This window comes from Myotis daubentonii, chromosome 18 (genome assembly GCF_963259705.1).
Source record: "Myotis daubentonii chromosome 18, mMyoDau2.1, whole genome shotgun sequence".
Lineage (NCBI taxonomy): Eukaryota > Metazoa > Chordata > Mammalia > Chiroptera > Vespertilionidae > Myotis > Myotis daubentonii.
In genome coordinates this window covers 6,254,659-6,269,589 of record NC_081857.1, presented here as the reverse complement: position 1 = coordinate 6,269,589, position 14,931 = coordinate 6,254,659, and the positions used below count along the sequence as shown (strand labels likewise).

At 47.7% G+C, this 14,931-nt stretch overlaps 1 protein-coding gene and 1 pseudogene across 2 annotated transcripts in view; both read right to left on the bottom strand.

Annotated features, from left to right (window-relative positions):
• The window catches only part of LOC132220919 (antigen-presenting glycoprotein CD1d-like), a 102,220-nt gene extending 88,343 nt beyond the window's left edge, over positions 1-13,877 (bottom strand). Inside the window, exons 1-6 of one of the 2 annotated variants that reach the window (XM_059674621.1) lie at positions 13,767-13,877; positions 13,214-13,519; positions 12,626-12,904; positions 11,871-12,149; positions 10,826-10,925; positions 8,832-10,715 (exon numbers count right to left, since the gene is read on the bottom strand). In XM_059674621.1, coding sequence (XP_059530604.1) covers positions 10,694-10,715; positions 10,826-10,925; positions 11,871-12,149; positions 12,626-12,904; positions 13,214-13,519; positions 13,767-13,827 — 1,047 coding nt within the window. In that variant the 5' untranslated portion in view covers positions 13,828-13,877 and the 3' untranslated portion in view covers positions 8,832-10,693. Of the gene's footprint in view, positions 1-8,831; positions 10,716-10,825; positions 10,926-11,870; positions 12,150-12,625; positions 12,905-13,213; positions 13,520-13,766 lie in introns of those variants that run through there. The other variant, XM_059674622.1, reaches the window with a different exon arrangement.
• On the bottom strand, positions 5,950-6,930 carry LOC132220271 (cleavage and polyadenylation specificity factor subunit 4-like; annotated as a pseudogene).
• Positions 13,878-14,931: the final 1,054 nt, after the last annotated feature.

Here is a 14,931-nt window from a genome sequence, read left to right as displayed (position 1 = left end):
AAAGCTGGGTCTCGGTGGGTCGCTGCCCTCTTGGATGGAGAGAGACAGCACCACAGACTAGAAGCCATGTCTTTATTTTATAGCCAGATTCCATGAGGCAAAGTAAGGGCGTGGTCAAGATGTTTACAACATTCTCATGGGTTTTGATTCTACTCAACTACGTGCACCTGAACTCTATCAAGCCCACATCACTCAGGCACGGGGGCCACGTGTTCGGACCATTGGTTCAGGCTTACAACTCTAGCTATTGGCTATGATTGTGCTGGGAGGGCTCTGCCCTCCAAGCTGGGACTTGCACGTGGCCATGAGAACTGTGCCCTCTCATTAGTCCGAGGCTTAAACCTGTCCAAACACTGTAGCCTCTCTCCACAGTCTTATACTGACTTGTTTGGTGTGCGCAACAGGAAATATTTTGCTTTTGGAGAACAAGAAAAACAGGTTTATTTGCATTGTGCTTATTAATTTGTATAGTTATTCATTGTCTGGTAAGTTAATGTTCAAGAAAAAATATAAATTTTTATTAAAATGTTCTATTTTTTAAAAATCAACAAAACAAAATGACAACAAACTGAATGGAAGAAGATATTTGCAAACAATACCTCCTATAAGGGGTTAATATTCAAAATATATAAAGAACCCACACAAGTCAAAAACAGTTAAAAAAACAATCCAATTTTTAAAATGGGCAGAGGACCTGAACAGACGTATCCCAAGAATACATACAAATGGCCGTGATATATAAAAAGATGCTTAGTACAACAATGCAAAAAAAACACACATATGTACATAACACATAGACACAGACAATGATGTGGTGATAGCAAGAGGGAAAGGGGGCTGATGGGTAGGTGGGGATGGGCAAAGGTGGGGGGGTGGGATTGGGGACAGAAAGAGACCTTGCTTGGGGCTATGGGTGCACCATGCAGTGTGCAGATATTTTATTGAGTGGTACACTTGAAACCTATATGGTTTTGTGAACCAGTGTCACCTCAATAAATTCAATTTAAAAATAAATTAATTAATTAACATTAAAGACAAAGAAAGACACAATAGACATGCAATGAAGCTGAAGTTAGGTTCTGTTGCCTTGCAATGCCTGTGGGGAAAGTAGGCTGAGAAGATGTGAGGCAGGACAGAAAAGGTGACTGATACAAGCAGGTTCTTAGGAACAAAAAAATAAAAAATATAATATATACGCAAAACAAGTCAATTATTTTTTCATAGGAAATCTTCGGTAGGCCAGTCTGTTCAGTAACTGTTGAACTCCCAGTGATTCCTAGTCAATATAGACATTCACAAGCATCAAAGTTGTATCTTTTTATTGGAGTTTGGAGAGAAATTTCTGTGAAATTCTATGTTGCTCACTTTCACTCTATTCTGAATTAAAAACCCAATGCCTGGTGTGCAGCTGTTCACCTGAAGCCACGGCTGTGCATCTGTTGGGACCGTTACCTGAACCCACCACTTTAAGAAGATAAGGCAAACTGAATACTGCAACTTGCAAGTACACTATATTGATGTGTGAAGCTTGACTCTGGGATATTTACCCTATATTTTTCCCCATAGTTACAGTCAGCCTCACATAAAATCTCTATACTGCATTTGTAATCTAAAATCATAATTTCACCAGTTTTTGTTAATTCCTCTACTGTAATCTTCTTATACATACTAAAATATGTATAAGAAATTGTACCAGGTAAACTCCATTAAATCAATTTAATTTCATTATTCTAAAATCACAGTTACATAATTTCTATTTATCTAAGTTGATATATATTTTATTAGAAGTACTAGAGGCCCTGTGCACGAAATTTGTGCACTCAGAGGGAGGGGGTGTCCCTCAGCCCGGCCTTCACCCTCTCACAGTCCAGGAGCCCTTGGGGATGTCTGACTGACAGCTTAGTGCTGCCACGGAGGTGGGAGAGGCTTCTGCCACTGCTGCGGCGCTCACCAGCCGTGAGCCAGGCCCAGGGCTTCTGGCTGAGTGGTGTTCTCCCTATGGAAGCTCACTGACCACCAGGGGGCAGCTCCTGCATTGAGCATCTGCCCCCTGGTGGTCAGTGCACATCATAGTGACCAATCGTTCCACCATTTAGCCAATTTGCATATTAGCCTTTTATTATATAGGATATTCAGACAGATCAATTCTTTTTTATATAAAAATTATACACAGCAAAAACTAATTGGCATATCTAATGTTGAATTTTACCTGTAAAGGTTTTGCTTTTGAAAGTTATCTGTGTAGCCATTATTTTTACAAAAAGGCAATTTTTCCTCATTAACTTGTATAAATGCTACTATATGCAGTTGTATCTACTAAATATTTTATTTTGGTTTTGCTGCTCTTCATATTTAGTTTAATACTTAGATAAAGTAAAAACAGTTTAGCTCACTGTCCTTTATTTTGGATTAGTTTACTTGGGATTTCTCTTGTTTCTTGAGATAGGCCTATAATGATAAGTCTTCCCTCTTATTAATACTTCAGATGCATCAAAGAAGTTTTTTTTAATATGTTACTAATGATTCGGAGAGGAAGGGAGGGGGAGAGAAACAGAGAAATATCAGTGATGTGAGAGAATCATCATTCAGCTGCCTTCTGCATACGCCCTACTAGGGATCGAGCCCGCAACTGGGCATGTGTCCTGACCGGGAATTGAACTGACCTCCTGGTTCATGAGTCAACACTCAACTACTGAGCCACACCTGCTGGGCACATCACAGTTTTGATATGTCTTATTGTCATTCTCATTTGTCTCTATATAGCTTTTGATCTCACCTTTTATTTATTCTTTACCCCAGCCATTGTTTAGTGGTATGCTGTTTAAACTCCACATATTTCTGAGTTTCTTTACTTTCTTTTTGCAGTTGATTTCTAATTTCAAGTCATTGTTGGCAGAGAATACGTTTGGTATGAATTTCACCCTTCTTGAATTTGTCAAGGTTAGTTTTATGGTCTATCCTTGAGAATATTCCTTGTGCACTGGAGAAAAAAATGTATAATCTGATGCTCTGGGATGAAAGGGTCTGTAAATGTTGATTATGTCCATTTTGTCTAGTGTGTCACTTAAAGCCAATATTTCTTTATTGAATTTTTGTTTGGATAGTATATCTAGCGCTGTTGATGGAATATTAATGTTCCCAACTATGATTGTGTTTTGGTCTGTTTCTCCCATTAGTTCTGTGAGTAGTTGTTTTATATATTACTAGAGGCCCAATTCACGAAATTCGTGCGAGGAGCTCGGCCCTCACAGCCACAGCTTCATCTGGAAGGTCATCCAGAAGGATGTCCAAAAGGTTGTTCAGCTGTCCGGTCTAATTAGCATATTACACTTTTATTATTATAGATGGTGCTCCCTGATTGAGCGCATATATAGTGAGAAGTGCTATGTCTTGGTGTACTGCCCCCTTTATCATTATAAAATGTCCATCTTTGTCTCTTGTTACCTTCATTATTTTGAAATCTCTTTTGTCGGGTATAAGTACGGCTACACATGCTTCACCCTCTTTTCTGTGGCTATTATTTCCTTGAAGGAACATCTTCCACCCTGTCGTTTTGACTCTACCTTTGTCTCTGCTGTCTCCTGAAGGCAGCACATGGTTGGGTTTTGTTTTTTGATCCCATCTGCTACCTTGTGACGTTTTATCAGTGAATTCAGTTCATTACATTTAGGGTTATGATTGATGTCTGAGGATTCACTGTCTCCACTTGATCCATATTTTCTGTTAGCTCTGTGCCTCCACTGCTTCTTTTCTTGTTTGTTTCTGTCGGTTGTTTTTATTTGGTCGTCTTCCATATTCCTTTCCTCTCTTCCCTCTTTTTTAAATCTATGTGTTTCAGTTTTGGCGTTTTTCTGTGTGGTTACCATTAGGTTTATGAAAAATAACTTGCATATAGACAGTAGTTTTGTGGGGTTTTTTTTTAGTACATCTGATCTCTGTCCTCCTTTGCCAATTCAGACCTTTACCCTCTCCCATGTTTATGTTTTTGTTGTCACAAATTATCCCTGTTTTTTATGTAAGTTTTTTGGTGATTTTACTCAGTGTTGTGACCTTTTGCTCTCTGTTTTAGGTAAAATAACCCCCTTGAGGATTTCCTGCATAGGAAGTTTTCTGGTGATAAATCCCTTCAGCTTCTGTATATCTCTGATGGTCTTTATTTCTCCTTCATATTACCAGGATAACTGATGGATATATTATTCTTGGCTGGTAATTTCTCTCCTAGAGTTGTTTGAATATTTGATTCTACTCTTTTCTGGATTATAGAGTTTCTGCTGAGAAGTCGGATGATAATTGATGAGCTTTCCTTTGTAGGTCATTCCTTCTTTTCCCTGACAACTTTTAGAATTTTTTCTTTGTCATTAATTTTTTATAGTTTTAATACAACATGTCTTGGAGAGGGCCTATTTGGATTAAGGTAACTATGTGTTCTGTTTGCTTCTTGGATTTGAGGATCTAGTTCTTTCCATCGGTTTGGGAAGTTTTCATCCACCATTTGTTTGAATAGGCTCTCCATTCCTTTCTTTTCTCATCTTCTGGTATGCCTGTTATTCTTTTATTGCTTTTTCTGATGGAGTCAGATAGTTCTTATAGAGTACTGTCATGTTTTTTATGCTTAGGTCTCTCTCTTCTTCCCTGTGTTATTTCTAGACTAGAGGCCTGATGCAAGAAATTTGTGCACGGGCCTTGGCCCTGGCCTCTGACACCTCTGCTGTGGCCCCTGCCTGCTGTGGCTGTGTCTAGAAGGAAGGACGTCCGGAAGGACGTCTGGTCTAATTAGCACATTATGCTTTTATTATTATAGTTTCCTATCTTTGATATTACTAATTCTTTCCTCCATCTGGTCGCTTCTATTGCCACGGCTCAGTAGCTTATTGCTGATCTCCTTAATTGAGTGATTCATCCCAAGAATTTCTGTTTGGTCCTTTTTTAAAGTTTGAATCTCTTTGGTAAAGTGATTTGTGCTCTGAGTGAATCAAGTTCTCTCATCTCATTGAGTATTTTCAGAACTGCAATCTTGAGTTCTGTCATTTACATCACATATTTCCATGTGTTCCAGTTTGCTTGCTGGAGATTTTTCATTTTCTTTCTGAACTGCCTCACTAACTTGCTATTTGGCGGGCTGGGCTCCCTCCCTGTCTGGGCAGCTATGTATTGACACTTCTTTAGCAGGTTTCTATGAAGAGATATTTCTATTATTTTCCAGTAGGTGGCACTGAATCACAAGTTTCTTAGTTCTGTGAAATTCCCAAGCTGACCTCTGCAGCTGCCTTCAGTATGGTTGCAAAGTTGGGCGGTGAAGTTTGTTTTTTTTGTTTTTGTTTTTATTAAAAAACAAGCTTTAGTCAACCTCATAAAAATTGTTCTTATAATTGAACTTGGATAGGTCCCCTTGCCCAGCAAGTTGCAGGTGATAGTTTCACATTTCCAGGCTTAAGGTGGTCTCCATAGGCCAAAAGGTGTCTGAGTGACAGTACAGATGCTTGAGGGGCAGTAGGTAGGTGCACAGGCGGATCATGTCATCTTTTTAAAGGGTGGCCCGTCGCTCAGCTGCAGGTATACCTTAAACACTGTTAAACATGTGCCCCAAGAAAATAAGCCTAGAGGGAACAGACCCTCACACTTGAGAGCCCTGCACCCCTCCTCAATCGCTGCCACCTTGGAACAGGACCAGGCTGAGGCAACAAGCCCACTTGAGTTTGCCCTGAAGGCCTGCCTCGTTCAAATCACATTGATAGGCACAGCTTCTGAATTCAGCAGGACATGGAGGAAGCAGGCATGACCTAGCCTCAGTTTTAAGGACCCACCAGTCCCTGGGGTCACCAAGAACTGGTGTTTAATGAGGCCCAAGGAGAAGGGCCGTCTTTCATACAGAACTGCTTGCATAAGCTCTTCCCTGCAACTTCCTCCTCTCCAGAGAGCAGTGCTCTGGAAGTCCCAGACAGATGTTGATGCCTAGACACACATGATGCTGATTTGAGGGACAGAACTGGAGCACATGTCCCCTTTTTAAAAGAGACTACAGCAAAATGGTAGGGAAACTGACAGATGTTGCCCCTCAGACTGATACAGGCCAGTGTGCTTGCCTACCAGCTCCAGCCACAGTTGCACTAACACTGGCATTGAACAGTTAAATGCACAATCCCAAGGATGGCCCAGAGTGGTCCCGGAAATGGGGCCCTTTGGGCTGCTCTGAGCTGTCTCCAGCTGCTGTCACTGTCCACTGAGAAAGGCCAAGTGCCCTTTGGTGCATCTGTTGGCGTAGTGTCCTTTTCCACCACATTTGTCACAGGTGACCTGCTCCAATGGGCGGGGCCCCGGGTTGCCTGCCCTGCTGTTTTGACTCTGCATGACCCCGATGACCTGCGGGGCTCTCTGCTGACTGGGAGGAGAGTTCTGGCTCATTAACTGGAGCAAGGAGGACGACCTTAGTAATGGCGGATTGTTACTTTGCTTTGACAGAGGCTGTGTCTGCTGGGGCAGTGGAGGCTGCTCGGTGGTTCCCATTAGCAGTTCAAATTGAGGGTGCATGAATTTACACGAGGGCCCCTCCAGGCAGAATCCCACTAGGTAATTCACACAGGTGACTCTCCGCGTGTGCCGGTGCCTACACAGGGGAACAAACTTTGAGTAGAAGTAGCACTCAGGCATCTTGGTCATGTCCTACGCATGGAGGAACTCGCACTGGTCCCCCACTTCTTGCACAGCCCCCGCAGCCAGTGTTTGCACACCACTGTCTTCTCACCACTAATGTGGCGAAACGGGCACATGCCCCCTTAGCCACAAGCAGCTTTCAAAAAGAATTCACAGACAGCAGCCAGGGCCTTGTCCATGCCGGGGAAGGGCAGCGGCTGTGTCCCGAGCTGCTGCTCCACCGCGATCTCCAAGTCGAACTTGACCTACGTGGTCCACACTGGCGAAGATTTCCTGCATGGCAGCGGTGACAACCCCACTGGCCGGGCTCCCTCTTGTACCTCCCCGCAGGTACTCACACTTCTACCAGCAACCGGCCTGCGCACAGGGTCCTCCTCCTCGCCTCGCCTCGCCTCGCCTCGCCTAGTCTCTGAAGTTTGTTTTTCCCTCTCAGCATTGGCAACCCCGGACTTCCACAGGGCCGCCCCCAATACGTCCCACTCAGGGATCAGTCACAGAGATACATAACAATCCTGCACAGCAGTTCTCAGGTTTGCAGATAATGTGCTCCACATCCCAGCACCAAGCGCAGGGGGAAACAATTTGGGGGAGTCTAAGTGACAGCAGGGCTCTGTGGCTCCATTTCTTAGTTTGGAACACCAACTTCCTGGTGATAAATTCCTTCCGACCACCTCAGAAGAACCTCTGCGCTTTGTCCTTGCCCAAGCCTCTCAGCATCTACAGTTTGCACCACTCACTCCATAAGGAGTGCCCTCCCGACATTCTCTGCACCTCACAGCCAAGGGAGCACCAGCTACAGCCAGCCTCCTCCCCTCTCTGGGCCAAGCTGCAGAGCTGCATCCATCCCCTCTTAGCTCTCCTCCCTTCTTGCCTCCCCTGATTGCTCCCATTTGCCCACCTTTGGAGGCTTCAATGCATGGATCTCTCAGACATGCCTGTGTTGTGAGCAAGGAGCCCTTTGTTGAGTGATAGCTGATCAACTTGTTGAAATTTCACGGGGAGAAACAAAGGGGATCTCTCACACCACCATTCCTCTGACATCCTGGTGTGTCATTTAAAGTTGCTATTTCCTTATTGATTTTTTTTGTCTGGAAGATCGACCCATTATGTCAAGAGGGCTGCTTCAGCTGGTCTGGCTCAGTGGATAGAATGTCAGCCTGCAGACTGAAGAGTCCCAGGTTTGATAGTGGTCAAAGACATTTGCCTGGGTTGCAGGTTCAATCCCTAGTAGGGGGTGTGCAGGAGGAAGCCGATGAGTGATTCTCTCTCATCGTTGATGTTTCTATCTCCCTCTCCCTCTCCCTTCCTCTCTGAAATCAATAGAGATAGAGAGAGATAGATATAGAGATAGAGATAGAGATATAATTTTTTTCAGGGGGCTATGAAAAGGTCCTTGCCAGGTTTGGGCTGCAAAGTCAACCAAGTGTCCATGAGCTCTGGTTGTTAGATTTCTAACATATGAGTCGGGGGGTACACAAACATTTAATCAGTAGGCCGGCTGAGGCAGTATGACAAAACACAGTATGACCTGCCATGTAGTAGCTGGTGACTGCAGGAGAGCCCCTTCTTCCTGCAGTGTCTCTCCAGGGCTCTCTACTGTAAAAGCTTAACATTGTGCTGACTTTAAAGGAGAAATAATGAGGAATTCCATCCATTATCACTGAGCACATAACGATGAATTTAGAACTTATAGCAATAAATTTGAGTGTCAATAAAGTAACTAACAGCACAGCACACAATGAGGAACATGATATTCATACATAGAATATTGACCTATTTTAAAATAAATTTCCTGAGATGATAGGAACTGCCTATTTGAAAAAAGAGGACAAAATTTTCTGGATAAACGTTTACTTTCCAAATAAATCAAAATTGCTTAAAAACGAACCAGAGCCGCTGTAAATTCAGGCTGAAGCATTTCCAAAATGATTTCAGAAGAGCCTGGGAATGTAAAAGCCCAGTGAGATACATTCGCAAACTTGACCCTGCTTGAGGAAGCTAAGCTGAAGAGCATCTCCCAAGGGCAGTGTGGCAACAAAAACAATAGCAGGTCACACGTTTCTGAAGCCATTGTAGCTTACCACACATTTCACACATTTGTCTAGGAGACAACATGTCTATGAGAAAATCTGTCTTTGTCCATCTGGTCTGCTATCACAAAATAACACAGACTGGGTGGCTTATAAGCAATAGAAATTTATTTTTCACAGATTGGAGGCTGGGAGGTCCAGTATCAAAGGGCCAGAAGATTCAGGGTTTGATGAGGGCCCACTGCCTGCATCCTAGATGGCATCTTCTGCTGTCTTCACACAGTGAAGGGACCTCTTTTCTAACAGCACTAATTCCATTTGAGAGCTCAGACCTCATGACTTAATCACCTCCCAGAGGCCCCACCTTCTAATACCCATCACCTTGGCTATTAGATTTCTAACATATGAATCGGGGCGTACACAAACATATAATCAGTAGCTTAATCAAGACAGACATTATTAGCCCCAATGGGCACAGGAGGAAACTGAGTCAGAGGCTAGAACTCCAGTCTCCTGATCCAGTGCACTTGCTGGTTCACCTACCCGCCTCGCGAAGTCCTGCTTCAAGTTACCCTTCGTCCATGAAGCCTTCCTTGACTAACCCAAGCCAATATTCTCACTAAGCATTCTGAGAAATTTGTTGCACAGCATTACACATGTCTAAGAACAGTGGTTCTCTAACTTTAGCTGAATATCAGCATTACCTGAGGGCTTGTTAACGCAAGGACGACTGGGCCCCACTCCCAAGGTTTCTCATTCAGTAGCTCTGGGGTGGGGCCCAAAATAACTCACAAGTTCCCAGGTGATACCAAGGCCGCTGGTCAGGAAAACACAATTTGGGAACCATTGGTAGAGAAGCCAGCAGGTTCTTCACCTGAATTCTAGGTTTGACCTGTGGGTCTAGCAGAGAAGAAGCCAAATCTTCATTTCCTCAAGCAAGGACTATTCAAAAGGGTAGCCTTTCTTTTTCTGGACGTTCAGAGCCCTGGAGTGCCTAGAGGTGACTTTCCTGAGAGCCAACCGATCATTTTAACTTGGCCTTTCATTTCTTGGCTCCAGGAAAGTCTGCTGTTCCTCTTAGCTTCCTGTGACCTCCTGTCTAAGAACCAAGAAGACAGCTAGGCCGGCATCATTACACCTCAGCTTGCCCAGGTATGCCCAGCCCCCTTCGGGCATTGTCTCAATAGCTAGAACTAAGAGAGCTTGTTTGGGGGTCTCTTCATGACTGCCTCCTCCAGCCTGATTAAAATGACTGCCCATTGGTGAGAAATGTCCCTCCCCAGAGTAGTATTTTCCATATCCTACACATACACTAGGATTTCTCCTCTCTTAATCAAGTTACATAGGTAAAAGCTTGGGATACCTCTGTTTCTTTGACCTAACTTTCTTTTTAAAGATGAAATATCCCTTTATAAATCCAAATTCACAATAGAAATTATGTCCTCAAACTGCCAATATTGACATTCACCACAAGCTTTCCCAAAAGATACAAACTGAAAGCCCCCCCAAGTGGTTGTTAACTAGCAGAGGTGTATTTGGGGTTCCAAACCCTAAACTGTGTAAAAGTTTGAGTCACTATTTTAATATCGGGTACGCTCACATGAAAATCCAGACTTCCGCTCTTCTTGAAAAATGTCGGTCACAGCCAACCCAGGGTCTGACTTCCTATTTGACAACAAGCAGCTGGACCTGCTTCCCCTGGACAGGACAAGGGCTTTCCAGGTCTCTGCAGGCTCCAGCGTTTAAACAATGGCCACAGGTGCCCTTGAATCTGCCCTTCTCTGTTTGTCGCTGGTAGGTATCTGAGTTTGCACTTCTGTTCTTAAGAACCACGTGAGTTTCTAAACAGGCAGGATGCTTAAATTCTCCTAAAGTAGCCAAGGGGCGTGATGAGAGCTGTCTTGTGATTGTTCTCTGCTTCTTTAAGGAACCTCTCTTTCATCCTCCATTCCTGGGGACCGAAGTCCTGGGAACCTGAGATCCTGAGTTGCAGACAGGTGTGGCGAGGGCAGTCACAGGATGTCTTGGTAAGACCTGTGAGAGAACAGCCAGGGAGAGACCATTCAGAAAAGTGGAAGAGGGGATGGAAGGAAGAGGGAATGGGGACAAAGGCTGAGGAAAGGAGACGGAAAAAGAAGACTCACCTGCGCTTCTTAAGCCAGAAGGTTACGCCTCCGCCTACCAGAAGGAGGGATGCCAGTACTGCTGCGACGATCCAGCCCACCGGCACATGACTCCCCTCTGCTTCAGGAACACAGGGGTTTCTCAGCCCCGGGATTCCTCCCTAGCTCAAGCCACCTGGTCTCAGCACATGTGAGGGTGCCAGGTGCTTATTTCCTCTCCCATTTAAAGTTGCCACTTCTGGCCCAGCCAGTGTACTCAGTGGTTGAGCGTCGACCTGTGAACCAGGTCACGGTTTGGGTTTGATCCCCAGTGCGGGGTGTGCAGGAGGCAGCCAATCAATGATTCTCTCCCATTATTGATGTTTCTATCTCTCCCTTCCTCTCTGAAGTCAATATAGATATGTATTTTAATAAAAACAATAAAAGTGGCTTCTACTATTCCCCTGAAGTTTGGAGGGCCCAGCTTTTTCAGGGCTGGGGCATCCGTAATGCAGTCCATTTCAGCTTATATAGCACAGCACATAGGGGAAGGGCAGTAATTCCTCAGCGAGGCAGTCCTGAGTCGAAGCCCAGCTTTCCTCTTTTTAACAATGCGGCTGTGGGCAGTAACTTGACCTAGCTGAGCCTCAGCTTCTCATCTATAAAGTGAGAATAATACTTGCTTCAGAGGAGAGGTGACTGGATGGCACGCTGTGTGCAGGGTGCTCAGCCCGCACATGGGAAGCAGCGGGAGAACCACAGCTACCTGTGTACCCTGCCTTCTCGTGCTCCCATCCCCTCTCCTGAGGACTAAGTCTCCCTGGGATTCTTCATGTGCCGCCTACTTCTGAAATTGGGAGTCTTTTGGTCTCACTTTTCTTCATATGGAACGTCCTGCCTCAGTGCCTTTTGAGTTGAGATCTTTATTCACTTCTGTCCTGTACCCGGATCCCCTCCTTCTGTGGGTCCTGGTCAGGGCCTCATCACCAAAACCCCTCTGTCCTGCATCAGTCCACTCCCACACTTCCCTGTCCCGCCCTCTGTGCTTCAGAACCACATCCCCTCCCCGCGGGGCCCTAGTTCTCACCCCAGTAGAGGACGATGTCCTGGCCTCCGAGGCTGCTGTGTCTCACTCGGCAGGTCAGGCCGGCTGCCTCCCCAGCCGCCACGTCCAGGGTCACTCGGAGAGACCAGGTCTCGTCAGCATTGGGCAGGACGTCCCCTTGCTGAGAGCCCGGCTGCTCCTGCTCACCTCGCATCCACCTCACCCACACAGGCTCTGGGTAGAATCCTGAGACGTGGCACACCAGCAGCAGACGGCCAGGGCCAGGAGGGGGGCCACTGGACAGCCAGGCCTCGGGCTTCACTGTATCCAACAAGGGAGTGGGGCCTGTGCATTAGAGTCTCCGGATCCGTGGCTGACTCAGGCAGCCCACAGTCCCCCCGCAGGAAACAAAGGCTCCCGTCACGTCATCCATTTGTGCTAGCAACTCCCTGAGCCAGTCTCCTGTAATCGCCCCTGCCTACATTCCTAGAGCGCCCTGTGCTCAGCTGTAACATATCCAAGTTTCACACCCTGCTTTACTGCTTGTCCTCCCATCCTCCCCCTCAAGCAAAGATCCTGTTTGACCCCAGAGCTTATTTAACTGAACTCACAAACCCAAAGGTGGCTCAGTGAATACTATGGAATGGATTAATGCCCTCAGGCCTTAGCCATCCCCTCCTGAGCCTTTCTCTTCCAAGGCACAAAGGAATGGAAACCCTAGAATGGAAAACCCAGATGGAGCCCCACAGAGGAGGGATTGGGGGGGGGGGGTGGATCGGGGAGACATGCAGGCTGACCTTGCTTCTCCACATCCTGCTTTCCTGCTTCAAGGAGGCCCGTGACTAATTGGGGGCAAATGTCACTGAGGAGCCACTGTAATGTGTCCCTGATGTATTGGTCCTTGTTGAACTTGTTGCTGACCACCTCGGCCCAATGTGGGGCATCGGGGGCTGGCACCCAAGAAGTTCCCTGGAAACTCAATATATCGCTTCCTTGAAATGCCGAGTGGAAGAAGCTTTTTAGGGGGCTCCCAGGGTGCACCTCACACCCAGCGGACACCTGGACCACAAAGGGATCTGAGGAGAGGAACAGATGGAGATCAAACGGTTTAACGGTGGGAACAACCGAAGGAGACATGGATGTGAGGGCTATACCACCCAAAGCTCTGGGAAATGAGAGGGGGTGACCCAGGGCAGGAGGAACCAGGGATATTTTGGGGTGTCAGTGGCTGGGACCTTCCTGGCAGGACTGGAAATGAGAACATCCCAGCCAGTGAGGCCAGAGTCTCCGAGCCAGCTGTCTGCCCCAGCTGCCTCCGCTGTCTGCCTCCTCTGCCTCCGCTGTCTCCCCGCGGACAGCTGCCCGGGGCCCATCCCTCAGCTCACAGTCCAAGTGCAGCATTTTGGCGAATCCCCGGATTTCCCTGGTGAAGCTGCTCCGGTACACCCAGAACACTTGCTGCAGCTGCTCCCACTGATGGTCGCTTAACTTGCCCCTGGACCAGGGCCTCAGGAAGCTGATGTCTGAGCCATCGCTCCAAGAGTGGGTCTGCAGCGCCCCCAGCCAGAAAGAGCCGTCGGTGCGCGTCCAGCTGCTGTTGGCAAAGGGCGAGATATGGAGGAAGCGGAGGCGGGTGCTGCTCGGAGGCGCGGCGGGAAAGTGGCGATCCGAGGGGCCTGGAGGGCGCAGAGCTTAAGGAGAAGGAAGAAAACAAACAAACCTGATGGCCTTGGGCAGGAGGGGTGGTGTCGTCCAGCTCACCGGCACCCCGCACCCCTGGAGCCCCAAGTTCTGGGCCCAGGTCGCCCACGAGCTCGCAGCTTAATTTTCCGAGATGCAGGCGCCTCCGTCCGCCCCCTTCATGCGTCGCCCCGGTCCCAGCCCAGCTCCCTCTCGCTTTCTCCCAGGCCCATGCCCAGGCATCCTTGCTGCACTCACCGTCAGGACTTGCCCACATCTGGGGGAGACCCCAGAGCAGCAGAATCGGCCAGCACTCCATGTCGCAGGGCTCCCAGCTCTGGCTCAGACCTCCGGCCCCGCCAACGCCCTGCCCCGACGCCCCGCCCAGCCGCCCCGACGCCCCGCCCAGCCGCCCCGCCGCCCCTCCGCCCCGCCGCCCCGCCGCCCTGCTGCCCCGCCCTGAGCCCTGGATCGCAGCGCTTTGAAGTGGTGACAGGCCATTTCCACGCCCCGACAGGACAGGACAGGACTCCCACCCTGGCTGGGGTCTGCTTCCAGGCCAGTCTAGGCGCCCCTTCTTCACCTGCCAGAGGTTCTGCTCACCATTAGCTGCTTGAGCTGCAAAGAGCTGTTGTTGGGGAGGAGATGGTAGCCTGCAGTTTGCTGAGAAGGTCCCGTCTCAGTAGCGGGTACGGGCACTCCGGCATCACAAAGAATAAGTGGGTCACCGTCCCGGCCCCCAGGTTGGTAATTCGGGCCTGGGTCCATGGGTAAGATTTAGTCTTTCCCTTGGCTCCCTGAGTGGGAGTTCGTTCTTTGGACACCGGGCCCTCCGCCTGCTGTAGGTAGCTCCGGTGTCCACAAGGAAGTCCACGGGTTTGCCCCCAACTTTTAAGGTGACCCTGGGCTCCTGGGGGCTGATAGGGATGGAGCCCCGGCCCCGTCAGTCTACTTCTTCAACTAGTACCAGGGTCGGGCGCTGCTGAGGCTTTCTTGACAGTCTTTCTTCCAGTGGCCCTTTTCCTTGCAGTACGCACACTGGTCCTTCCCTAAATCAGAGCGTCTTGGGTGCCTGTCCTCTTTCCTCTTGCATGGTAGTTACCAAGACCTTTGCCATTTTCTGCGTCTGTACAGTCTCTGAATCTTCTCTATTGTTAAATGCCTTTTGAGCAACCTCAACCAATTCCGACCGCACTTTTCCCTCAAAGCCTTCTAACTTTTGTAATTTCTTTCTAATGTCTGGGGCCGAATGGGACAGGAAAGCGATGTTAACTGCCCGCCGATTCTCAGGCGCATCAGGGTCTATGGGTGTGTAGAGCCTGTAGGCCTCACACAGGCGCTCTAGAAAAGCGGCAGGAGATTCATTCGGTCCCTGTACAGTTTCAGTTACCTTAGACAAATTGGTGGGTTTCCGGGGAGCCAC